This window comes from Chlamydotis macqueenii, chromosome 8 (assembly GCF_036417535.1).
Source record: "Chlamydotis macqueenii isolate bChlMac1 chromosome 8, bChlMac1.mat, whole genome shotgun sequence".
Lineage (NCBI taxonomy): Eukaryota > Metazoa > Chordata > Aves > Otidiformes > Otididae > Chlamydotis > Chlamydotis macqueenii.
In genome coordinates, this window is record NC_141563.1 from 26979383 (window position 1) to 27004636 (window position 25254).

Below are 25254 nucleotides of genomic sequence, written 5' to 3' on the forward strand. Positions count from 1 at the left end.
CCCTGGGGCTTGTGGCCAAGGGCTGAGCATCTCGGGGCGGAGCGGGGAGCATCGAGCATCCCGGGGGGGGGCGGGGTGGGGTATGCACCCGTGGGGTCCCGGTCCCGGCGGGGCTGCTCTCGCCCGGCGGCAACGCGGTCCCCGGGAGCGCGGGGCGGTCGGCGGCGGCGGCCCCGCCCGGTGCGGCGGCGGCGGCGGGCGGAGCCGGCGTGCGGGCGCGGCCCCGTTTCCCTGCGGCTCTCGGTGGTGCGGCGGCCCGGGCGGCAGGGCCCACCCCTCCGCCCCGCAGCCCCGGGCATGGGAGCCCGCGGGCCAGCGGCCGGGGCTGGAGGAGGAAGAAGAGGAAGAGGAGGCGGCGGCGGGGGCCGCTGACCGGCGCCGGGGCGGCGCGGCAGCCCCGAGGCCGCGGTGAGTGAAACGGCGCGGACAGGCCTGACCGGATGAGGGAGGGCCCGGGATGCGACCCGAGGGATGCGATCCCGGTTGCTTATGGGTGGCACCGCCTCGGCTCGGGGGGGAGAAGGAAAAAAAAAAAGGCCAAAAAAAAAAAAAAGCCTCTTTTTGAGGTTGTTTCTCGTTTTTTAATAAGTTTGTGTGTGTGGTGGGGACTGGGAAAAAATTTGGGGGGGGGTTGGTTGTGCTGAACGCGCCCCTTTGCTTTTGGCCGGGAGAAGGGAGGTGTGGGGGGAGACGAGGGCCCCGTGGCCCTTCTCCCGGCCCATGGTTTTCCTACGGGACGAAAGATGGAGCCCATGGGGATGAGCATCCCCTCCAAAACCAGCATCACCAGCCCCATGGCATACACCGCGCCGGGGTGAATCCCTTGGGGACCAACTCCCTGACCCCAGGATGCCAAGATGTTGCCGTGTAGGGGGGATAACATCGTATTTTATAGCCCCCCCACTGCCCGCCCCGGCTTAGGGGATGTTTTTAAGCCCACTCGTGTTCGTGGCCACTGCTTGATGGAGTGTTTCGCTTTTGTTCCCGTCGAGCATCGCTCTCCGCTTGCCTCATGGACCACCCCACCTCATGGTCCCTCAAACTCGCTCTTGTTTTTCCCTGGCAGCTCCCCACCCGGCTGTCCGCTCCATGTGCTGCCTGCTGTAAGGGCTGTGGTTTTTGGGGAGGGTTTCTGGCAGGCGCTGGGGGCAGGCAGGTCCCTACGTCAAGGGCTGTGCTCAGTGACAGGGCGCTGTGACCATGAGAAGGTTTGGGAGATAACAGCAAACCCAGCTTTTCTCTCCGGAAAGCAACTTTCTAGAACAAACCTGGCTGTGGGATTGGGGTCCTGGCATGTGCCAGGAGACCCCTACCCACGAGGACCACGCTCTGCATCCTGTGGAGAGCATGGACACAGGTCGGGCATTGGGCTCGGAGCCTTTTCCAGCACCCTCCTGCCTGCGGTGGGCTCCTGCCAGCACCCTGCTGCGTGCCGGGGTCAGCCCTGCAGCTGGGAGAGGGCCCCTGGCGCAGAGTTGGGCGCAGGGGGTCCTGCTTTGCACCTCGTCTCCGATCCCCGCTCCCAGCCGGTGCTACTCCGGTGTCACTGCCAGCTCGGTGCCCTGTAGCTCCCCGGGGGGGGCCCCACCGGCCGGGGCTGGCAGCTGCCAGTGGGCTGGCCCAGGCCCTGGGCTAGTTGCCAGCACCCTTGGGTCCTAGCTGCGCTCCTGCCGAGGGGGTCCTGCCGCAGCTCCCCACCTGATGGGGCACCCCCAGTGTCCCTGCAGCAACACTGGCCTTTCCCGGGGTCCCCAGGGCCTTGCGACCTCCCATGCCTGTTCCCTGTGGGGACTGGGACAGGAACTGGGGTGCGTGGCAATGCTGCGGCCTGAGCCCCAGCAGTGGCGGAGCTGGGGAAGGCCGGACAGTTTGGCTCAGCCGGGGGCTCTCCGGTGACTCTCCCGGCTGCCTTCCCATCAGGGCTCTGGCCCGGCTCCAGGTGTCATGTGGGAGATAAGGGGACCCTGGCTCCCAGCAGCTCTCAGCGTCCCGGGGGCCTTGCCACCGGCAGCAGTAGGAGAGAGGACCCGTTCCGCTGGCTGTAAGCTGGACCCACCCCCCCCGGACGTGGCAGGGACCCCCAAGATGTCCCGCTCGGCTCGGTGTCTGCCCTGCAGCTGCTTGCCCCGCTGGGTGCCCTGAGGAGGGCCTCCGCCAGCATGGCGCTCACTGCCGGCCCTGCTTTGGTGCTTCTGCTGGGGTGCAGCGCTGCGGGGCAGGAGAGGGTCAGGACAGGGAAAAGGGAAATGGGGTGTCTCAGAATGGGGTGGCTGGTGGGGGCACCCACAGTGGTCTTGAGACACCCCAAGTTGGCCACATTTTGGAGAGCATGACCTCTTTCAAGGGCCCAGCCTCCACAGAGGGTGACAGGGACGGAGTGTGGGTCTGGCCTGGAAAGCGAGGAGGAGACTTGCTGCATGGGGCTGGGGACCTCTCGCATCTTCGTGGCTGTGCCTTCAGCCAGGTCTGAGCGCAGCATCCCCACATGATGCTCTCTGGCATACTGACCTGCCAGCCCATCACTTCTTCATCAGGCCTGCACTGCTCCTGCTGCCCTGCTGACATTTGGGCTGGGGTTGGGGGCTCAGGCTGGCGGTGTCCTGAGCGTGGGGTGTTTTTACAGGATCGGAACCGTGGCTGGAGCCGCCCCCCTGCCCCGCTGAGTGCACATGTCAGCCTGCCCGTGCCCGGAAGATGACCAGGCTGCTCTTGGGGGTGACCCTGGAAAGGATTTGCAAGGCCGTGCTGCTGCTCTGCCTGCTGCACTTCCTCATCATCATGATCCTCTACTTCGACGTCTACGCGCAGCACCTGGACTTCTTCAGCCGCTTCAACGCCAGGAACGCCTCGCGTGCCCACCCTTTCTTCAACTCCTCCCGCCCCAACGGCACTGTCCCCAGCTACGGGCCGGCCAGCGCTGAGGCCCCGTCCCCCAGCGCCAAGCCCAGTGCCAACCAGTCTGCCACCGAGAAGCCCTTGCAGACCTGCCAGGAGACACCTCCCGGCTTAGGTGAGATGCGTGGGGTGAGCATGGGGGGGAAGTTGGGCTCTGGCTCTGAGCATGGGGCTTGTGAGTGGCATCCCCGTTCCCTGGGCCCTGGGCATGGCTTTCTGGTGTTCCCAGGGGTGGAGCAGTGGAGAAACCCCAGCTTGGATCTGGTACCAGGACAGCTGGTTTCTTCAGGTTTTGTTTGCAGCTTGTGCAGTCTCTCTGCCCCTGCTCGGGAAAAGTTTTGGGTGTCCTTGGCCCTCGGCAGTGCCAGTCCCCCTTGCAGGTCCCCCTTGCTGTTTGCCCTGCCAGCCTGGCTAGGAGCAGCGGGTGACCATGACCCAGACCATGTCCTGTCCTGTGGGCATCACCCTGCCCCCTGCTCTTGCAGTCGGTCGTCTGCTCATCGAGTTCAGCTCTCCCATGAGCATGGAGCGAGTGCAGCGGGAGAACCCTGACGTGCGTCAGGGCGGCAAGTACACCCCTCCGGACTGCCTGCCCCGGCAGAAGGTGGCCATCCTCATCCCCTTCCGGCACCGCGAGCACCACCTCAAGTACTGGCTGCACTACCTGCACCCCATCCTGCGCCGGCAGAAGGTGGCTTACGGCATCTACATCATCAACCAGGTGAGGGGGGCAGTGGCGAAGGGATGGCGGGGCCAGGGTGGGCACTTGTGGGCATCGCTGAGCTCTGCCTCACAGTTCGGCGAGGACACCTTCAACCGGGCTAAGCTGCTCAACGTGGGGTTCCTGGAGGCGCTCAAGGATGATGAGGAGTATGACTGCTTCATCTTCAGCGACGTGGACCTCGTCCCCATGGACGACCGCAACCTCTATCGCTGCTACGAGCAGCCACGGCACTTTGCCGTTGGCATGGACAAGTTTGGGTTCAGGTGGGTGCTGTGGGGGGCTGGGGTGTTTCCCTGGGCAGGGCTGGGATGACACCAGGGCCACCAACCTCAGTGGTTGCCCAGGGCAGGCATGGGGTTGCTGGGTCGAATTGTGGACGTGGGATGGGAGAGGGTGCAGAGCCCTGGGTGGGAGGGTGACACAGGGGAGAGCTTGTCCCCAGATGTCTCTGTGGGGCTGGCCCCCATCCCTGCCTGTCCCTGGGGGCTGACCTGTTTGCTGTCACCCTGCAGGCTGCCCTACGCCGGCTACTTTGGCGGTGTCTCTGGGCTGAGCAAGTCCCAGTTCCTGAAGATCAACGGCTTTCCCAATGAGTACTGGGGCTGGGGAGGAGAGGACGATGACATCTTTAACCGGTAGGTGCCACCCGCCCTGCCAGCACCAGGGCTTCCTGCTGAGCACTGGCCTGGCACTGGCACCAGCCCCGGGGCTCCCGGGTTTGCAGTAGACATGCCACATGGCAGAGAGGGATTTAATTACCCTCCAGCCTGAGGGTTGGTGACCCTCACGGATCAAACTGGCCCCTCCCAGGGTGTTGCTGGGCTGGGGGACACTTATGTACCTTCCTTGCGGCTGCCCCCCAGCCCCCGGCATGGTGAGGCCTGTCCCCCTCCCGCTGTGGTGTGAGCTGTGCCAGCGAGGCGACGCGCCTGCAGGCTCTGCTCCAAGGCCGGGGCCAGGATGCTAAACTTGGAAACGTCCAGGGCTGGGATGCAAAACTTGGAAGCGCCTCAGTGGCGGCCGTGCAGGAGGTGAAAAGACAGTTCTGCCGGCAGGCTGCAGCACAGCCATGTGCAGAGCCAGAGCCGGATCTCTCCATGCAAGCTGCATGTTGGGTGCCGCAGCCGGATGGCTTCCGTCTCTTCTCCCACCGGTTTCCCCATGGCGCTGCCCAGGGGAGCAGCATGCGGCCGGTGGTGCATGAGCAGCCTGTAACGACCGGGCGAGCAAAGCACCCCTTGCAGGTGCTGCGGGCATGGTGGCATGGTTGTGGTTTCCATCCAAGGTGGGCTCGGTGGAGCAGTGTGTGGAGCTCTGGGAAAGCTTCGGGGGGGCCCCGAGGGAAGGGCTGGGCACCGGCATTTGGAGAATGTAAAGGGCTGGGGCTGCAGAGGGAGGGACGGATGGCGGCACATGCTCAGCATGGGCAGAGCAGCCGCTGGCCTGCAGAGCTCAGGGTCACTGGGCAGGAGCACACAGCCCAGCCATGGCCTAACTTAACTTGGTTTGGCACGGCCCTGTTTACCAGGGATGGGTTTATTTGGGCCGGGGACTGACCCCAGAGGTCTCCGGGCTAGGGAATGTCTCACCCCCGTGCGTGCACGCTGATCCCCTCCTGCTCCTGGCCCCCAGCATCTCCCTGAACGGCATGAAGGTGTCGAGGCCCGACATCCGCATCGGGAGGTACCGCATGATCAAGCACGAACGCGACAAACACAACGAGCCCAACCCGCAGAGGTGAGTGAGCTGCGGGGGCTGGGGCAGCCGGGATGCTGGGCGGTTGCTGGGCCGCCTCCAGCTGGCGACTCCCCTGCTCCACTCACCCCCATGGAGGTCCGGCACCATGGCAGGGCCCTCTGGTCCTACCCTGGCTCATCCCGCTGCCGTTTCCACCAGATTCACCAAGATCCAGAACACCAAAATGACGATGAAGCGGGACGGGATCAGCTCACTGCAGTACCGGCTGGTAGAGGTCTCACGCCAACCCATGTACACCAACATCACGGTGGAGATCGGCAGGCCACCCCCGCGCCTGGCCCGGGGCTAGTTCTTGCCCTGCCGGCAGAGCCGCCGGGAGAAGGCTCTGTGTCCGGGCTGGCTGGGCACAGCTGGTTTTGCCCCGGCTCGAGAGCCAGGACTGGATGGGGATGTTTTTTGCCTACTCTGCTGCCTTCTGGAGACGGCCGCCCCCCAGCCCGCCCCTCGGTCCCCAGGATTTCTCTGTCCCCCTCCATCCCCACGAGTGTGTTTGCAGGCCCCACGCCCCATACTCGGTGTGTGGCGGACGAGCTCAAGCATGCGGCTCCTGGCGTAGAGGGAAGGGGCAGCCCCAGCCCTGGCGAGGTGCCCCCTGCCCGCGCCAGCTCCTGCCTGCACCCCGGGCGGGAAGGGCAAGATCCCGCTGCTCTGGGAGACCTGGGGTTGTCCCTAGTGGCGCTGCGAGAAGTGGGGTGCAGGCTTCCCCCTTTGCCAGCGCTGGAGCCGCTGCTGCCTGGGGGTGGGAGCAGCCCAGGTCCCCCCAAGCAGGCAGGACAGTGCCGCCTCAGCCAGGCGCTGCCCACGCTGCTGGGCACACAGATGTGGCTCGCCGTCTTCCTCTGCTTCAGTCTGGTGCTTAGAGCCGGGCCTCGTCTCAGCTCTGCCAAACAGAGACCTCCGGTTAGCGAACGCCCCTCGCTGTGCCTCAGTTTCCCCAGGGCCTGGGGGTGGCGGCCGTATCCCGTGCCCCCTCCCCAAAGGCAGATGCTGTGTGTTGCGTGTGCAGCCCGTGCCTGCGCCTGCCCTCACCTGCCTTCCCCGCTTTGGAGGGCATGGGGCTCATTTGAACCACCCCCCAGCCCTTCTCAGCAGGAACTGGTGTGGGGAGTTGGCTGCCCCACAGCTCCCTCCAGCAGCGGGTGCCCCACAGGCAGTTTGGCGGCTGTTGAGGTCTCCCCCTTCTCTGGTTTCCCCCCTCCCAGCGTGGGGCAGGGGGGCTGCAGGCAGGAAAGGCCAGGGCCGTGCTGGGCAGGTGCCCCGTGCCCCTCCATGGGAGTGGGAGCCCTGGCACCCCACCTCGCAGGGGGGCCGGGACCAGTGGAGCTGGGAGCGGGGCAGCACACCGGGGCGAGGGGGGCACTGGTGACTTTTGTACATTTGAATGTCTGACCCTTTTTTTGAGCGTACGTTGAATGCAGCGTTCGGTCGTAGAGACCGTGGTTTTTGTATTTAATAAAAGTTTCAAAAGTTTGTGGGGTTTGTCGGGGGTGGGGGGGTGGTGTCATCATGAGGTGGGGCAGCTTCCCCATCCAGTGGGATGGCAGGGGCAGAGCCCCCCTCCTTGCCTGCCCTGCCCACCCTGGGAGCACCCTTGGCTTGCCCAGCCCTTGGGCAGCACTGGGGCTCCTGCCCTGCTAGGGCGAGGTGCCCAGGGCACACATGGGGCAAAGCCAGCTTCCCCACAGCACTGTGGGACACTTGCTGCCCTCCCTCCCCTGGGGACAATGATCTCCCCCAGCAAGGACAAGCCCTTTTCCCACATACTTCGCTGAGGCTCCAGCTGGATTTGTAGGTATGAATGGGGCAGGGGAGCGTTCCCTAGCACCCAGCCTGCCCAGTGCCGGTACTGGGCACCCAAGGGGGAGCGGGCTGCACCCACAGGATGTGGTCCCTCACTTGCCTACTCCCCTCTGCCCCAGGGTCCCCAAAAAAGGGCACAGCAGCACACAGCCTCAGGAATATAAATTTCATTAAAATCTAGGATACTTTAGACCTCTACACTGGGAGGGACACTGGCACAGGCAGCGCTGCCCAGGGACGCGCGCGTTATTGCTAACAATTAGAGGTGAAGAGTAGCGGCGTGACACGTGGGGCAGGGCACGGGCACCATGCAGGAACCTGCGCCCCTCGCCGCGGCATGGCGGGGGCTTGGAATAGGGCCAGGGGAGCTGGAACGTCCTGCTGGGGCTCAGCGTCCGTCACCCACCGCCTCCCGCTGCCGTGCCAAGCCACACCATGTCCCTGTGCCAGCCTTGGGGCTGTGGCACGGGGAGCACAGGGCCCTGACTGGGAGAGGAGCAGCAAGGGTGGGAAGGGTCCCACCCCAAATATAGAGCTCCAACCCTTTGGCTGGAACTGGAAGACAGATTTAAAACCACCTGGCCTTGCCAGTGCATCCTGCTCCACTAATACTGGTTGGGGACCAAGCGTCCCCGGAGGGCTCGGAGCGAGAAGGCTGGTGCAACCCTCTGCGTCTCCACTGGTACCTCTCGCTAGCAGCAGCTGGGGTGGGGGGGCGGGGGGGGCAGTCTGTCCTGCTCCCCCTTAGCACCATGGAAGGTCCCCCCCTGCCCATGCCAGGGGCTGCTGAGCAGAGCTGGACCCTGGCCCTGCCCTGTCACCCCTTGGCCAGGCTTAAGTGCTCCTCAGCCTCCTGCCTCGCCGTGGGGCAGGCAGCAGCGCTGGGCCGTGCCCATGCTGCCTGTGGCTGTACCCAGCTTTGCTGGTGGTGCCTGGCCACCCCGGCGGGCACCCACAGCCCCTCCATGGGGCCACAGGGTGGAGGGGTACACGGGGTGGTGAGGGGGGATACCAGCTCGCCACCTGCAGAGCCCTGGCGTACCGTATGTATGTGCGTGCCCACGTACGCCACATGCGTACCCATACCATAGACACGCGTGTGTGCACATGTGCGCTCTAAGTGCTTGTGTCTCGTGCCGTGAGATTCCGCTGCCCGTGCGGGCAGTGTGCTTGCCCCCCATCTTCCTGTGCTGGCCCGGTGCCTGGCACCGTCCTTGGGCACAGCCACCCGCGGGACCCTGCAGGCTTTGAGCCGCAGCGGATGCCCGCCCGAGACTGGGGGTCCCTGTAGTGCCACCCCCCCACCATAATGGCCCTGTGCACACACAGCTTGGGGCGGCTGTGGGCAGTCCTGGCGTGCCCCAGCCCTGGTCCCACCCCACAGGTAGGCCAGGAGGGTGCCCCACAGCGAAGCAGGCTGCTGAGTTGTGGGTGGGGCTGGGAGCTGGGGAGCATCCTGCCCTCCTCCCCACCAATATTCTGTGCATCCCTGCTCAGGGCAGGGCTCCTGCAAAGTGCGTCTGGCTCCCGGCCCTCCCGGGGCTGTGCCCCCTCCTCTCTTGTCCCAGCGTCGCGCACAAGGGTTACCGTAAACACAAGGGTTAACCACGGTGGGGGGTGGGGTGGGGGGGTTACCCGGCGAGGAAGTGGGGTGAGGAGTCTTGGGGACGGGCGCTGAGAGCCCCCTGCGGTCCGGTGCGGCCCGGAGCCAGGCTCCGCCAGCGGAAGGTGCAGAAGTGTCACCGCGCAAGAGGGGTTAGAGGGGGTGGGGGGACGGCAGGGGGTCACAGTCTGGAGTCCTGGCTGTGAGCTGAGCCATTGCTGCCCTGCACAGGGGAGGCAGCCGCCACCTCGCTCCGGCTCTTCTCCGGCTGCAGGGGCTGCACCTCCAGGTGGGACTCAGTGGAGGGGCTGAATGCCGGGGCATAGCGCCCGCTGCGGTGCTCTGCCAGCGCCGGGCCCCAGTCCTTGCTCGCCTTGGTAGCATTTTTCAAGCGCTAAAGAGAGGAGGACAGGGTTAGCATCCCACCATGCTTCCCTGCCCCAGCATACCCCCAGCATGCCAGCAGCTCCCAGGGGCACCTGGAGATGGAGTGCCCCACAGCTACTGCCTGCACGCAGCCACTGCAGGGTGCTGACAGCTCCAGCAGGGTTGGGGACGGCCTTGCAGGTTGCCCCAGGTGGCACACGGCAAGGCAGGTTTAGCCCCCGGCCACCCACCTCCAGTAACGTGTCCCCCTCAGAGCGGCACAATTTGTAGATGGCATAGATGGGGATGCAGATGACGGAGGAGAGCGCCATGAGGAAGCCGATGCTGATGGCCCAGGCGGGGTAGACGTAGTCATTGTAGGAGATGGGCCGGTACTGGATCACTGTGAAGATCAGGATGAACTGGGGAGGGACAGGCAGGATCAGCCAGTGGGCAGCAGCCAGCCTGCCCTGCACCCCCCAAACACCCTGCTCTGCCCCATCCCACTGTCCCCCTGCAGCCCAGCACCCTCCCCAGGCTAGGCGAGTGGAGGGGGTCCAGGTGGCATCCTTGCCCTCTCCTCCCATGCTCCACGGTCACGATGCTCACAAAGATGATGGCGGGCGAGATGAAGCGCCAGCAGATCTGGAAGAAGAGCGGGGGCGGAAATCCCAGCATCATCTCAATGTCCTTGAAGTAGTTGCGGTGCCCTACAGGGACAAGTGGCTGTCAGCCCCGGCGGGACCCCCCAGCCCCAACCTTCTCCTGCCCACCACCAGCTCCAGACCATGGTGGGACCCACCAAGCTCCTCAGGTAACGGCTGCCCCAATTGGCCAATGGCTTTGCACACCTCAGCCAGTTAGCACACAAGAAACCGCTGATTGGCCAGAAGTTAGCAATCCCTTTCCCTTCCCCATTGGTTGGCTGGGGCAGCCCTGCCTGCTGATTGGCTGTAGGCAGTTGGACCTACCGTAGATGTACATGATGGCCACGCACATGATACAGGAGATGATGACCAGGGAGAAGCTGGCAGCGTAGTTGTCCATCAGCAGGAGCCAGTAGATGCCCGCCTGCAAGAAGGACCTGTTGGCACAGCTGCCCCAGCGGTACCACCGCCATCACCAGATATCACTAACCGCAGTTGGCATGGCAACGTCCGATGTCAGGGTTGTCATGGCAACACTTAGTCTGGTTGGCATGGCAACACCAAGCCCTGGGTGTCACCATCACCAGGGCGGTCATGGCAACAATGCAGACATGGCTGAAGGTGTCGGGGCAAGGTCACCATGGTAATGGCACCCTGTCACCACAGTCACCTACCTGCGTGGTGAGTGGGACGCCCAGCAGGAAGCCTGCCACAGCCACCCCCAGCGTCACGAAGGTCTTCCTGCGGATGATCCACTCGTTGCCCACCTCGTCCACGATGGCTGTGACCAGTGTCTCCAGCAGGCAGAACTGTGCATGGGGTGGAAGGGGCAGCACGTCACCACCTTGGCCCCACCACACCACCCCATCCCAACACGCTGGCCCAACCATGACCTACCTGTGTGCCCAGTCCCAGGAGGATGAGCATGAAGAAGAAGAGGATGGACCAGAGGGGCGAAATGGGGAGCAGGGTAAGGGCCTCGGGGTAGGCGACGAAGGCCAGGCCGGGGCCATGGTCGGCCACCTTGGAGACATCCACACCCAGGTGGTTGGCCATGAAGCCCAGGATGGAGAAGATGACAAAACCGGCATAGACGCTGGTGGCGCAGTTGGTGATGCTGATGATGATGCTGTCCCTATGGGGAAAGGGGTCAGGGCTGGCAGTGGGGCTGGGGGGCAACAGGGGGACTGGGAGGCCATGGCTGGGCACTCACCGGTAGCAGTTGTTGTGGAACTTGTTGTAGGAGGCCATGGTGATAAGCCCACCCCAGGCACAGCCCAGCGAGTAAAAGATCTGCGAGGCTGCGTCACCCCACACCTGTGGCAGCGGGGTGGTCAGTGCTGTGTCCCCCAGCCCTACTCCCCCCTCAGCCACCCACCACTCCTCGTCCCTGCTCACCTTGGCGTCTAGGATCTTGTCCCACTGGGGTGTCAGGTAGTACATGATGCCGGTGAGGGCCCCCTCCAGCGTGATGCCGCGCACGAAGAGGATGGTGAGCACCACGTAGGGGAAGGTGGCTGTGAAGTACACCACCTGTGGGGCAGTACATCAGTGGGGCGGGGCCCGGGACAGGTTATGGTCCAGAGCATGGAGCAACGGACCAGGAGGAGAGGATAGGCTCCATGGGGAGCGGCTACGGCCAGGGGAAGCGGGGCCATGGCCACATGGGAGGAGCTGTGCTCAGAAGGGGTGTGACCAGGTCACAAGGGGTGTGGCCCTCCCCAGAGTGGGAGGGGCACGCACAGAGGGCTGGGACCATGCCTAAAAGAGGTGGGGCTGTGCACAGAAGGGGTGGGGCCATGCCCAGAATGGGAGGTACCTTCCGAATAGAGGTGGTTATACCTAGGGAGGCGTGGCTAACTGCAGAGGGGGCGTGGTCATACACAGGGGGCGGGGCCTAGATGGGGAACACGAGGGTACCTTCCCCGAGGACTTGACGCCCTTGATGAGGCAGAGGAAGACGACGACCCAGGAAACGCCGAGGCAGCCCAGGAGGGGCAACCGCACCTCACCCAGGTTCCCGATGTCATCGGACAGGTCCAGTACGTACCTCCTGCACAGGGCAGGGGCAGCCAGCGTCAGCATGGCCCCACCACCACCACCTCCCCCCACCCCCACCCCCGTCCCCGTCCCCGGTACCTCCAGTACTCCTCGCTGGGGCTGGTGCGCTTCTGGGTGGTGTTGAGGAGGTGGGTGAGGTTGAGGGCGGCGTGGCTGGAGAGGTTCCCGTCCAGCACCCCCGCGCAGTCGGGTGTGTTCCAGGCGTTGCTGCAGTACGTCCAGGGCAGCACGCGCGTCATGGACACAAAGAAGTAGTAGAAGGCAATACAGATCACCACGTTGTAGTAGATCCCGATGTATGTGGACACCACCATCATCCCGTAGCCCACGCCTGGGAACAGCACCGGGGAGGGGTGAGCGGCACGGTGCGGCATGAGTATGGCACATCGTGGTGCGGGGAGAGCGGGCGGCGCTGTCGGCAGCCTTGCAGCCACGCTGCGGCTTGGGGCCTGGCTGTGGCACTGGGGTGGGGAGCACCACGTGGCTCAGCCCGCCACCGTGCACAGGGTCCTCCACCTCCAAGCAAGCCCTGTGGTGCTGAGGTTCCCCTGGGACATGTGGCAACGCACAGAGCGTGCATGGCCTGTAAGGCTACCGGCAAACCCTTGGGGGCGGCAGCCCTGGAGAACCACTGGGTGGGGGTCTCTCCTTGCATGGCCACGGTGACTTTAGGGCTGCAGCTACCTGGTGGCAGGCGACGGATGCCACATGGGGAAACGCATCCCAGGCTGAGCATGCGGGTGGGAGCGTGTGCATGGGCTGCCCGTCACCCAGCAGGCAGCACGCAGGCGTGTGCCAGGGGAGCTGGCAGCTCAGGAGCACGCCAGCGTGCCAGGAGGTGCACCCTGTGCGGGGTCCAGCCGTGGCATGGCAAACTCTGAGCACAGGCAGCGCCCGCGTGTGTGGGGCCAGCACCCACCGCCCATGGAGCAGGGAGGGACCGCAGGAGCGTGCCCACAGCCAGAGGGGCCACAGACACTCACGCATGTTCAGGGAACCTGAGTGGCCTCTGCATGAGTGACGCGCTGGGGACGTGTGGCGTGTGCAGGGATGCATGTGTAATGCTGCAGTGGATGCCAGTGCGGGGCTGGGGCGTGCACTGGGGATGCGTCGCGTGTGCAGGGACACGTGTAATGCATGCATGGGGCACGGGGCAGGCTGGGTGTGCAGGGCAGTATGGCCCAGGGTGGGTGTGCACACAGCGGAACCCTGTGTGTGCAAGGCGTGTGTGTGCAAGGCGTGCAGGGCTGTGCAGCGTGCCAGAGGTGCGCGTGCAGGGGACACACGGGGCGTGTGGGGGGATGCTGGTGGGGACGGGCAGCCCCTTACCTTTGAACATGGGGCTGACCCTCCAGACGCCAAGGCAGCCCTGACTGGCGAACTGCCCAAAGGAGAGCTCCATGAAGAAGAGGGGGATGCCGCAAAACACCAGCATGATGAAGTAGGGGAACATGAAGGCACCTGGCAGGCAGGAATCAGAGGGTGAGAGCGGGCAACAACCCTGGGCACAACCGTGCCCCCCCACCTCCCTGCACCTGGGGCCTGGCATGCACCCCCTCCCCTGCCCCTGGGCACCCCGCCCCCCCGGCTCCCCGACACCCACCTCCCCCATTGCGGTAGCAGAGGTACGGGAAGCGCCAGACGTTGCCCAGCCCCACGGCGTAACCCACGCTGGTCAGCACGAACTCGATCTGGTTGCCCCAGTTGCCGCGCTTGACGCTCTTGTCCTGCTTGCCCCGCTCTCCGGGCACGGCGCCGTTCTGCGGAGAGATGCCGCGCGGTGCGTCAACCAGGGACCCCCCCGCCAGCCCCATCGGAGGGGTGATGGCCGCCGAACGGGACTGGGTGGTCCCCCGCATCCTGCCCCATCCCTCCCCCATGGCAGCTCCCCCGCCTCGCCACGCAAAGGCAGTGCCAAGGAGGAGGGAGGGCAGCGGCGGCGGCCCCCCCGATGAATAGCTCTGCCTGGAGCCCGGCTGCAGCGAAGGAAGAGCCTGCAACTCATACAAAGCAGGTCCGGGCGCCCGAGCACAAAGGGGCCTCTGTTCCCACGCCGCCCCCCCCTCTCTGTGCCCATCAAGAGAGGCCCCGCTGGGCGGCCACTGCCCACGACTGGGGGGAAATGTTGGGACCCCTGGGGTGAAGCGGGACCCCCCTCAGTGGGGAGTGGGATGCAGTGACTAGGGCAGGTGGAGTGGTTGGCTGCCCCCCCAGGAAAAGCAGCTGGGGTCTTGCTGCCGGCCCAGCGCCCAGCAAGGGCACGGTGCTTGGGACAGCGGAGCAGGGGGTCTCGTGCAGGTGGGTCCCCTGGGGACAGCCCAAGCACCCAGGCGCCCCTCACCGCAGGGGACCTGGGAGAGGCTGGCCGGGGGCAAAAAATGGCACTTTGTGCCGGCTGCCAACAATGCCAGCTCACACCGGGGATGACAACAACAACAGAGACGGGTGCTCGTCACCCCCGACGGAGATGGCACCCGTCACCCCATGGCTCTGTCCCAGCGTGGCCCTGGGCTCACACTAGCTGCCAAGCTCCAGCAGGTTGGGCTAGGGGCAGATGGCATTTTTGGGGTGCTGCAGGTGCCCTGAGCACTCTCATCCCCACCTGATGCCAGGCGATGGGTGGATGGGCTGAGGGTTCTCGTCAGTCCATGGCCCCACAGCACCCACGACCCCATGGGAGCAGCATGGGGTGCCAGCAACCCTCAGAGGATGCCAGAGCTCCGTGGTGCCCGTTTCCCCACCACAGATGTCCCTGTGCCGATGCCCACTCACACTGCTCCCCACCGCCCCACGTGCTCGCCGCGATGGCTGACGTGGGCAGCGAGTGGGCCGCAAATGGGAGCCGTCGCTTCGGATCTGCTCACGCCGGCGGGGCGCGGGCAGCAGGCGCGGTGCACCTAACCGTATCATTCGATTAGGGCCGGCACAGCCGGGACGTGATGCCCGGTGACTCCGGCACCGCGCTGCCAAACAAAGCCATCTGCTGCGAACGGGGCCTGCACGCGCCAGGGGCTGAGGGGGGGTGGGGGCTGCCGGGGCGTGGGGCTGTGGGAAGAGGGGTGATGGGGGAACTGGTGGGCAATTTGGGCAGGGCTATAGGGGTCATGCGCTCAGCGTGCCCAGGCGGGGCACTGGGGTGCCCACCTCAGACCCCATGGGCAAAGGCTCTGTCAGAAATGAGCTCACAGCAACTGCAGGTGCTGGGGGAGCCCCCCCAGGGGAGGCTCTTATTGTGGGGTGCTGTGTGGGAGTGGGGCTGAGGGGTCCTGGTTCAAGGAGACGCTGGCACTGTCCCCACGTCAGGGCACGCTGCCTGCTCAAGCAGGCTGATCGGATTGGGAAGACTCTGATTAAGCTGCTCGCACTAACGAGGCTCCTAATGAGCAACACAGCCAGTGGGGGGGGCGGGCAATGCTCCAGCCTCCCTGGCAAAGGGTCTAGAGGGGGACGGGATGACAATTGCATGGCCCTGGCTCATCCTCGAGCCCCGGTGGCCAAAGGGGACCTCATCCTTGTCCCAAAGTCAGAGGGCCACCCCTCTGCTCAGGTGACTCCAGCACAGCTTCACCCACTATGCCCAATGGGGCATCCCAGCTCTGAGCTGCCTGGCACTAGTGTAACAAAAGCAGCAGGCCTCTGCGATGCTCCCCCCTCCTTGCAGCTTGGGGCTTCAGCATGCTTGTCCCCAATAAGGGAACAGCCACATCTGTTCCCATGCGTGCACAAGCATGCGCACGTGTGCACACGCTTGCATGCTCACCCCTCAGCATGCTACAACCCTCCCTTTCCCCAAATCTAGGAAGGTCACCCCGTCCTTTACACTCATTAACCTCCCTCCCAACCCCACACGGTAAAAGAGGGGAGGGGGGACACAGAGAACCCAGGCATCCGGGAAGATGAGACCCCCCTGCCACATCCCTGCTATGTGGATAGGACAGAGCTGGGCTGCAAAGGGGGAGCTCCCCCCCAGCAAGGATGCAGCGTCTATAGGGAAAGTGGCCTTATCCCACTTCCCAAATTTTCCATGCACGTGTTCCCATGCAGTCCCCAAAGATGCCTGGCTTGGGTGCAAACATCAAGGGTAAGGAAGGATGCCCCGGGCACCCCGAACGTCCCTTTGGGGACGTTCAGGGGTGCCTGGGGCATCCTTCCTCCCCCTTCCCCATGGACCTTCCCCTGCCATGGCCAAAGCTTCCCCAGCCCAGCAGAGTGGGCATCATCCATCACACTGCCTGGCACCAGAGCCTTTCTCATGCTAAGCAGCATTGCCTCGCACAATGACAGCTTGGCTGGGGTGCCCGGATGCCCCCCACTTCCCAAAGGAGCTCTGATTTATGGCTGGGAAGTTTGTGGCAGCAGTGGGATTGACGCTGGGAGGGGATGTGCGTGGTCTCCAGCGTGGTCCCCAACTCTTTTTCCCCAAGCACACTGCCCCCAGAGAGGTATTTCAGCCCCGTGGGGCATCAGCCTCATCCAGCTCCCCCTTGAACCAGTGATGGACCCCCCCAGTTCCTTCCCCAGCACCCTAATGGGGTGCCAGGGCTGCTCCTGCAATGCCAATGCAGGGTAGCAATCAGGCCCCTGATGTCACAGCCTGATGTCATTGCTCTTCACCATGGCGATGGTGATGCAGTCACCAGTGATGCAGCAGACACACAGATGTTAATTAATTACACCATTTGCCAAAACAGCTGCTCTTCCAGGGCAGGGAAATGGGGTGCAGAATGCCTAGGGCAGGCAAACTCCAGTCTGGGCTGCGAGTCCCTGGGGATGGAGGGATGGGGTGACTTGGAAAGGAATCCCTAGGGATGGGGTGATGTGGTGAAGGTACCTGGGACACCCCTCTCCATCTGTCCATAGCTCCTGGGTGCTGCGGTGGGAAGGTGCCCCTGCAATCAGCTCCCACACTCCCTGCCCCTGGCACATGGGGTGATGAACACACATGGACACAGAAGTGCCAGCCCCACGGCAGGGGCTGCTGTGCCCTCCCAGCCTGCCCGTCCCAGCTCTGCCAGCCCCACTGGCACATCCCAGCCATCCCTGCCCTCTCTTTGCAGTACCCAGCCCTGTGTGTGCCCCTGCCCCGGCGTGGCAGAGTCACAGGCATCTGGCACGGTCCCGGGCAGTGGCAGCATCAGCCGCAAGTGCCAGGATGGGCACAGGCGAGGGGGCACTCCCAGGGCCAGGGTGATGCAAAGCTGAGGGGGATGTACAAATGGCAGGACGCGCCCCACAGTGTGACACAGCCCTGACCACCCTCAATGTGGGGAGCCTGCCTAGCCCCACCGACAGCCCTGACTGTGCTCTGCCATCCACCCCCGGTAAACCCAGCCCCAGCACGCCATGGGGGGCTGGGGCAAACTTTGACATTGCTTGCTGATTCCCATGAAATGGAGAGGGCAGAAGGGATGGGTGGAAGGGTCTTAGCTAGACTCTGCCCCTCCAGCACTGAACAAGGCAAAGGGGCGCTGTACACCCCTCTTGCAATCAGTAGGTTTCAGAGTTAACGAACACACAACTGTCAGGCAATCTCTTCTTGTTCCCAACACAGCTGAGGCCATGGAGGGGCTTGGTGCCACACTGCACTCTCCCTCCCCAGGGCACCCCACGTCCCTAGCCATGGAGCTTGGGGTGCCTCCCCAGCGTCCCACAGCACAGAGCTGCAGCTGTGCCTCAGTCCTGCAAAGCCGTCATCTCAGAGCCAGCACAAAGGGGCTTGGAGAGCCACAGCCGCGCGGGGATGGTGCTGGCACAGCCGCCATCCAGCTCTGCCCCTTACTCTGCCCCCCAAACCCTGCTCTCACCTCCCCACTGACCTGCTGAGGGGTCCTGGGGGGGCCCAGCTGGCCGGCTCGGCGAGTCCCCAGCTTCATTGGCATCTCAGGCTCCGGCACAGCAGCTGCCCGCCAGCCTGCCTCCCCCCGCCCGCTGCCTCCAGCGCTTGGCACCACTCCCCGCTTGCCTCCCGGCCAGGCTCAGCCCCTCGCTGCCCGCCCCGTTGCGGCACCGGCGTCCCACCACACTGCCCGCCCAGCACCATTCCTACCTGCCCCATGCCACAGGCAACCCCCATGCCTCAGTTCCCCCCCGCCAGGAGTCAGGCAGCCCCTCCTGCAGCAGGCGCAGGCAGGGCAGGATGCACAGCGAGCTGAGCCCCTGTCCTGCTTAATGAGGCCTCATTAGTGGGGTCCAGCTGCTTGCACGCTCCGGTGGGCAGCGCTGCCCTCCCTGCGGGCACCGCTGCCCGTCTGGCCAGGGCGAGGACCTGCGTTTGGAGCATGGCAGAGGGCCGCATTCCCTTGGTGCCCCTCATTCCCGTGCCCCAACACTCCCAGCCCCACACAGGTGTTCCTGCCCCTATGCCTGTCACCCACGCAGCCGCCTGGCCTTGCACGCCCAACTCCAACCCCCGGCACTCGAGGGCTGTGGGGACCGAGCACGGCCCCGCTGGGGAATGGGGGTGCGGGGACAAGTCTGCCCGCTGGCACATCCCCAGCCTGGTGCCACACTACTTCACTCTGACATCATATCGATGTCATACCACTGGCGACATCATGGGGTCTCCATGGCAACCCTCACAAGGTCACTGCCCCGCAGGGGACCATCTGGCCGGTCATGGCACAGCCCTCCTGCCACCGGAGCACCCCACGGCCTCCCCGCTTGCCCCCTTGCTAGTGTGGGATGGGACCCCAGTAGGGTGCTATGTCCCACAGGAGTGTGGGGTGCCCCCCAGCCAGGCTCAGGGTGCCCCAGCTGCTCCCAGTCCTGCGCCCCGGCTTGGGAGCGCAGCCAAGGCGCCAGCGAGGCGTGATGGCGCGTTGAGAGCGGGGGGACGGGTCAGCGCTTTCGGGCAACCATCTGGGGTCCGGGCAGCGGCAGCCGCGGGCACACACGTGAACGGCACACGTGTGCGGGGTGGGTGCTCAGCCCCCTCCACTCACTGGCACCCAGTGCCTGTGGCTGTCCCCTACTGCATCGACCATCCAGCAGCTTGGGACATGCCCCAGCCATAGGATAGCAGCACCCAACCGTGCCCCACGGGATGTACGCAAGCCCAGAGCCACCCCACGCTGTGCCAGTCCCAGCAACCCCGGCCCAGCCCTCCCAGTTCACATCTCCAGCCCTGCCCCACATGCAGCCAGGCACCTCCCATGCCCTGACACCCCACAACGCGCCTACACAAGCATCCCTCCATGCCCCGGTTCAACTGCACCACCTTGCCCAGGCAACCTGCATGCCACCACCAGATACCTTGAGCTGGGCACACTGCCTCTCACACCCACCACAGCAGCCTGAGCACGGCAGAACCCACTGCCCCATCCCGGGGATGTAGGGTCCTGCATCAGCCCGCAGAAGCACAGCGCTGCTCCCCTGGCAGCCTAGCCAGCAGGCAGAGGGGACTGCCAGCCCCAAGGGGGCACACTGCCGGAAAAGAAGGCCCTACAGCAGGACCCTCACCTTCCCTGACACCCCAGTCCCCATCCCAGCTGGCTGGCAGTGCTTGGGCTGAACTAGAGAGGCAGGGGTGATGAGCGCACCAGCGATGGCTGTGGGTCTTCCAGTTACCGCCATCCTGTCCCCAAGCAGGGCTGCAGGGACAATGCACAAGGACCTGCCTGGTGTCATCATCCCTTAGCCAGGCGCTTCCCGCCAGGGCTGCCTTTCTCCAGCCCCATTCTCCTGGGGCAGACATGATTCTCCTGGGGCGCTCAGGCAGAAAAATCCCCCGGTAGCCCCCCCATCACTGCCCCTTGGTATTCCAGGAACGGCTCCCACAGCCAAGAGCCACTTCCGCAGCCCCGCTGGCCCCCCTGCCCGCGGCACTGCACCGCTGGGGCTGTCTGGGACAGGCAGGGCCCTCCCAGTCCTTAACTTCTGACACCGGAGCAGTGCCCCTGTGTCCACCTGGGGTGGGCTGGGGTGACGGCAGGAGCCCACCTGAGACGCGGACACCACGGCCGAAGCCTGCCCATCCGTGCCGGCAAGACAGCACTGGAAGCCAGGAGCCGTTGGCATTGCTGGAGCCTGAACAAAGCGCCCTGAGGAGGACAAAACAAAATGTCCTTAAAGGCTGGGGAGGGAGAAGCTGTCAGACTCTCCCTGCTCCCCTGTGGCCCCACGGGGACGCCCCTGCCCAGCTACACAAGGACTGAGCCAGCCCCTGGACCTGCCCTGCACCCCACTGGGCACCCTCTGCCATGGCCTCTGCAGGGTTTGGGAGGGGTGGAGGGGCACCGCTCGCTCTCTTGCCTGCAATTTTGAAGTGAGGACACAGAGCTTCCCAGGGCCATCCACAAAATGCAGAGCCTGCAAAAGCAGGGCATGGCACCCTAGTCACCCCGGGACTGACGGGAAGGCGCAGGCTGCAGCTCAGAGGCAGGGAAACTGAGGCACGGCTGCACATCGCCTAGCTGCTGCCTCCAGCACCCCTGTCCCTCCCCGGGCTGGCCACAGCGGGCACATCAAGTGTCACCGCAAACCCGCTGCACGCACAGCTCTAGGCAGGGGCTGCGCTGCGGGAGCCCAGGCAGGCTGGGGGCTGCGGCGGCAGGATCCGCACCTGCGGGCAGGGACAGGAGGACAGGCAGGGACAGCGACTGGCAGGGCCCTGGAGGCAGGCCAAGGAGATTAGCTCCCTTCCCCAGTGACCCAGGCAGCTCAGCAGCCAGCGCCTGTCCCGCCGCTGCTCCTCCCGAGGCTCTCGCAGCTGGCGCAGCACGGGGATGCTCTGGGAGCGGGGATGCTCTCACAGGGACCTGCCTTCCTCCCGTAGCCCCTGTGCCAGCACCTCTGTGCCCCACGCAGGGGTGTCCTCTCAGCCCCACAAACAGGGGAGCCCCGGGCAAAGCTGCAGGCCAGGGTGGCCAGCACAGGGCGTTCCAGACCCTGTGGTCCCCCACCCGTCCCCACCTCTCCGCACGCTCTGGCCCCAGCACGAGCTGGTCAGCTACTTCCGAGAAGCGAGTTAAATATTGACCAATATTGACTGGGAACAGGTGGGTGGTCCCACTCTGGCTCCCTGTTGCAGATGCCAGGCTTGGCCCTCACCCCGCGCAATGCCGGCTGTTCCAGTCAGGGCAAGGACACAGCAGCAGCATGGAGCCACAGTGAGTGTCCCACACATGCAGGAGCACGTCCCCCTGACAGACCCCTGGGTGAGCCCAGATACATCCCCATTCTCAGGCAAGGGTCTCTCCTGCTGAAACCCACCTTCCCATCCCACTGGCCGCCCTGACTGCACTACCTGCCGCGGGCAGGACAGCGCTGGGCTCCTCACTGCAGGCGCAGCCAGGGCCATGCTGGGACATGCAAGCGGAGAAGCTGCATTCACACAAGTGCGCTGGAAGTGTCTGCTGGGCACGCTGCTCCCCTGGCTCTCGGCTTCCCAGGGAAGCCCTGGCTCTGGGCCCTCTGGCTGGAGCGTGCAGCTATTTCGGGAAGCCCCCCGGGAAGGGAAGGGCCCGGCAATCGTGTCAGCCCCAGCATTCAGCTCCCATCCATCAGGAAAAAGGGAAGAGCCAAGCTGAGCCTAGGCTTACCTGCCAGGCGCAGTGCAGCAGCCCGGCATGGGAAGCCGAGCTCAGGGCTCCCAGACGACTCACCGCACAGCAGAGCTGCCACAAGCATGAAGCCATCACAGCCCTCCAAGGAGGGCACACTCAAGGCATGTCCCACTCAGGACACCACAGCCTGCCCCCCCGACACAGGCGAGTGCAGGGCAGCACCCAGCACGCCGCACCACACTGCTTGCAAGGATGGAGGGTCAGGCACCGCACCAGTGCCTGGGAACACCCAACTCTACCTGCACACCGTCCTACCAGCCCAGTCCAGGAGAGCCTGCTGGGGCAGGCAGAGGGTAAGCAGCCCTCCAGGGCCATCCGGCACAGAGGGGCACCCGCGCCCTTTACTGTGAGCAGGTGAAGGAGCCTCCCTGCCAGGGCTTTCCCGCCTTTGTCACCCTCTTGGAGAGCTGGGGCGGGCGATAAGGCTGGGCAGAGAGCCTGAGACGGGCGATAGCATCTTCAGGCACAGTGAGACACCGCACCCAGGGAGCCTTGCAGGCAGCAGGCTCAGGGTGAGTGGTGGCTGACATCTGCCCCACAGGCATCATTCTGGGGGAGTATCGGAGCGGCACAACCCCGTCCAGGGGTCCCCAAGCCTTACAGGAGCCCCAGTGTCCTGCTCCAGGTCCCCAAGGCTGTGTCCCATGCCAGCATCCCCCCCGCGCTCCAGCACTTACCAGCAGCCCCTCGCTGCACTTATCGGCCATCCCTGGAGGCTGGAGTGCGGTGCCAGCTGCCCGCCGTGAGGTCCGTCACCTTTCCACTCTCCGTCGCGCTGGCTGCAGCACCAGCACCAGCGAGCTTCAATCCACCGTCAGAGCGAGCTGGGCAGAGGGGAGAGACACCAAGAGAGACGTGACTGGTGGGGTGGGTATGTCCCCGCCCCGGGCCTCCCCCTCCCTCTGGGAACTGGGGGGCTGTGCCAGGCAGGACGCTCCCCTATATTTGCCCGCAGGACACATGGCAACGGGGCTGGCGGAGGACGCGAGGGCCAGGGTTGGGTAGGCTGGCAGAGGGGTCTCTTCCCGCTGGCTCCCACCCCCTCTGGCACCTCCGAACCCCCTGGCACCCACACGAGCAGCAGCTCCCAGATGCTTCCAAAGAAGCAGTTAAAGATTTACCCGCTGTAGATGATGACCTTGCGGGCACGTCCCGGTGGGTGGGCGTCAGGGGCCGTGGGCAGGAGCGGGGCCCCCGAGCTCTCCCCCAGCGAGGGCAGAAGCCGAAGTGGCTGCAGCACACGGCAGTGCTGGGACTGGGCGCTGAGCGGGGCCAGCTCAGGGCTCAGCTGCCGCGCAGGACACAGATGGGAAACGATTCCCTTCTGCCCCGGTGCATCGCGTGCACGTGCGGCGCAGGGGGGCCGAGCCGCTGGGCTCTGCCGGGTGCCAGGTGCTGCCAGACAGGGCATGGGCGCAGGCAGCTGCCTCCCCTGCCTTACCCCTGCCCCAGCCTGCGGCTGCTGGGGGCCCCAGAAGAGCACCGGCGCCTGACCTTGCCAGGAGGGACAGCACCTCTTGCAAAACACCAGTTTGCTTGTCCGTGCGACAGCACCAGTGTTTGCAGATCCCACATCAGCACACGGTGCCCTTGCTGGCCGGGGAAGGACCCCCATCCCTACCAAGGGTCCCCAGCCACTGCCACCATCAGCAGCCGAGCACCCCAGGGCCTGTCCCAGGCTGCCGTGGGTCTGGAGCGATCAGCAGAGGGGCAAGAGGCCTCAAAGCCGTGGGGAGGGAGCATGGGCAGCAGAGATAAAGGGCAGGAGGCTGGGGGATGCAGGGCGAGCCCCCAGCCCTGGCCACAGCCCCTCCAGCACAGGCAGGCTGCTGCCAGCAGATACTGCACATCCCACCACCAAACCCCTCCCCAGGAGCGGCTGCATTTCCAAGGGGAGCCAAGATGTCATCACTGCCGCAAGCCCAGCTGCTCGCGCGGCACAGGGATCTCTCGGCGCTGGGAAGCGCGGGGCCAGTGGCCGGACCTTCTCCCCGCTGCTGGCCATTGCCAGCCAACCAAAAGCTGCCCACTCTGTGGCCCTGAACTCAGCCGTGAGACTCCTACACTGTCCCAGGAGGGGAGAGGACCCAAGGGGATGGCCCGTCACCCCCCACAGGGTCTGCCAGGTGCTGATAAGGCGTAGTGCCTTCGTGGATGCTGCTGGCTTCAGCTCCCAGCCTGGCAGGGAGGCGGGCGCCCAGGCGCAGGGCAGCAACGGGATGGATGCGAGGATGCCCGAGGCTGCGGCATCCCCTGGGAGAGCTGGGCAGGGACAGGGATGCAGCGCTCTCCCGGAGTGCCGGGATGCCGTGACAGCTCTGAGGGCAAGGCAGCTCGTAGCTAAAGATGGGACGAGCGGCACCGTGGAAGTGGGGACACCTGGGCACCCACGGGGGCTCCCGGCTGGGGTTTCACACCTCGGCGGAGGTGGCAGTCCACGGCACCCAGAGGAAAGTCACGGATGTCCGGCCGCAGGATGTAGCCCCCCGGTCCCCTCCCCCGGCTGCAGCCGCTGCCACCTGCGAGGCCACTTCCTCCGCCGGCACCCGCCGTGGCTCCCCGGTACCCCGGGAAGGCGGGCAGCGGGCCGGCCTGCCCCCCTCCCCCCGCCACCGCATCCCCTCCCCCGGGAGGCGGCTCCGGCCGCGGCCGCGCCGCCCGGCACCCCCCCCACCCCCGCCCGGTGTAGCGCGGCGGCGGCGGCGGGGGGGGCCCGGTTACATCAGCCGCCACGTGGTGGCTGCTCCGCCGCCCCAGCACATGCCCGTGGAAAATTACCGCCAGCCCCCCACCCCCGCCACCGGGCCGGGCCGCCCTGGTCCCCGCCGCCCCCCCCTCCGCCCCGGGGTGTAGCGGCGAGCGGCTCCGCTCTTCCCCGCCGCCCCCCCCTCTCGCGCTTCACCGGTATCGCGCCGGGAGAGCAACAGATGCGGGACCGGGCCGCATCCCGCTCCCGCCGCCGCCGTCCTGGCGGGGGGCCTCTGCCGGTGCCGCTCCCGGTGTCCCCGGTCCCACCGCCCCGGAACCCCTCTCCGCCGCCGCCGCCGGCCCCCCCCGCGTTCCCGGCAGCACCCCCCCTCCCCCGCCCTTCCCCCCGCTCCGCTGCTCCCGCGGCTGCCGGCTGGCCTGGGCACCCGATACCGGTGGAGGTGCGCGCCCCTTACCGTGCCCATGCCGCTGCCCGGCCCCTCCCGCCGCGCCGGGTGAGCCCACGGGGCCGCCGCCCCGCCTCGCCCGGCCCGCTGCCGGTACCAGTACCGGTGCCGCGCCAGGCCCGGAGCCCCCGCCGGTGCTGCCGAGTTAATGAAAGTTTGGAGGTCGGTGGGGGCCGGGGCCGGGGCCGGCACCGGCACCGCCTCTCGCCCCCGCTACCGCAGTCGCTCCGCCCCCCGCGTCGCCTCGCTCCCCAGCGCCCAGCACCCGCACACGCACCCGGGGGCGCGGGCACTGGGGGGGTGTGAGAGCGCACACGGCGCGCGTGGGCACAAGTGGGCACACATACACACGCGTGGGCACGCAGGTAAACAGGGCGCATACGGGCACGCTGCACGCATGGGCGTGCGCAGGCACATGTGGGCACACGCGGGCACGCGTGGGCGCACTATGCGTTTGGCACGCTTGAGCATGTACATGGCATGCTTGGCACACATGAGCACTTGCAGCCCACAGGCACCTGGACACCCAGGGATACATGCAGGCTTGCCCAGGCACATGGCACACGGGGACATATATGGGACATATGGTCACACACAGGCTTCTACAGGGCACACATGCGTCTGTACACGCGTGTTTTCACACTCACAAGCACACACAGAGGAACACTCGCACGCAGCGTGC

The 25254-nt window shown here is 65.7% G+C and overlaps 2 protein-coding genes across 2 annotated transcripts; one reads left to right on the forward strand and one right to left on the reverse strand.

Moving 5' to 3' along the window:
* The first annotated feature begins 228 nt into the window (after positions 1-228).
* Positions 229-6847, forward strand: B4GALT2 (beta-1,4-galactosyltransferase 2). Its single transcript, XM_086754104.1, has 7 exons — positions 229-408; positions 2624-3010; positions 3381-3616; positions 3692-3882; positions 4132-4254; positions 5252-5356; positions 5516-6847. The coding sequence occupies exons 2-7, from the start codon at positions 2695-2697 to the stop codon at positions 5664-5666; spliced, it is 1122 nt and encodes a 373-aa protein (XP_086610230.1). The 5' UTR covers positions 229-408; positions 2624-2694; the 3' UTR covers positions 5667-6847.
* Positions 6848-7329: 482 nt separating this feature from the next.
* SLC6A9 (solute carrier family 6 member 9) lies at positions 7330-24728 on the reverse strand. Its single transcript, XM_086754103.1, has 14 exons — positions 24582-24728; positions 22095-22241; positions 13458-13614; positions 13184-13315; positions 11933-12185; positions 11714-11846; positions 11192-11326; positions 11007-11110; positions 10691-10928; positions 10468-10602; positions 10118-10217; positions 9756-9856; positions 9398-9568; positions 7330-9174 (listed from the first exon to the last, which is right to left on the reverse strand). The coding sequence occupies exons 2-14, from the start codon at positions 22122-22124 to the stop codon at positions 8962-8964; spliced, it is 1902 nt and encodes a 633-aa protein (XP_086610229.1). The 5' UTR covers positions 22125-22241; positions 24582-24728; the 3' UTR covers positions 7330-8961.
* Between the last annotated feature and the right edge of the window lie 526 nt (positions 24729-25254).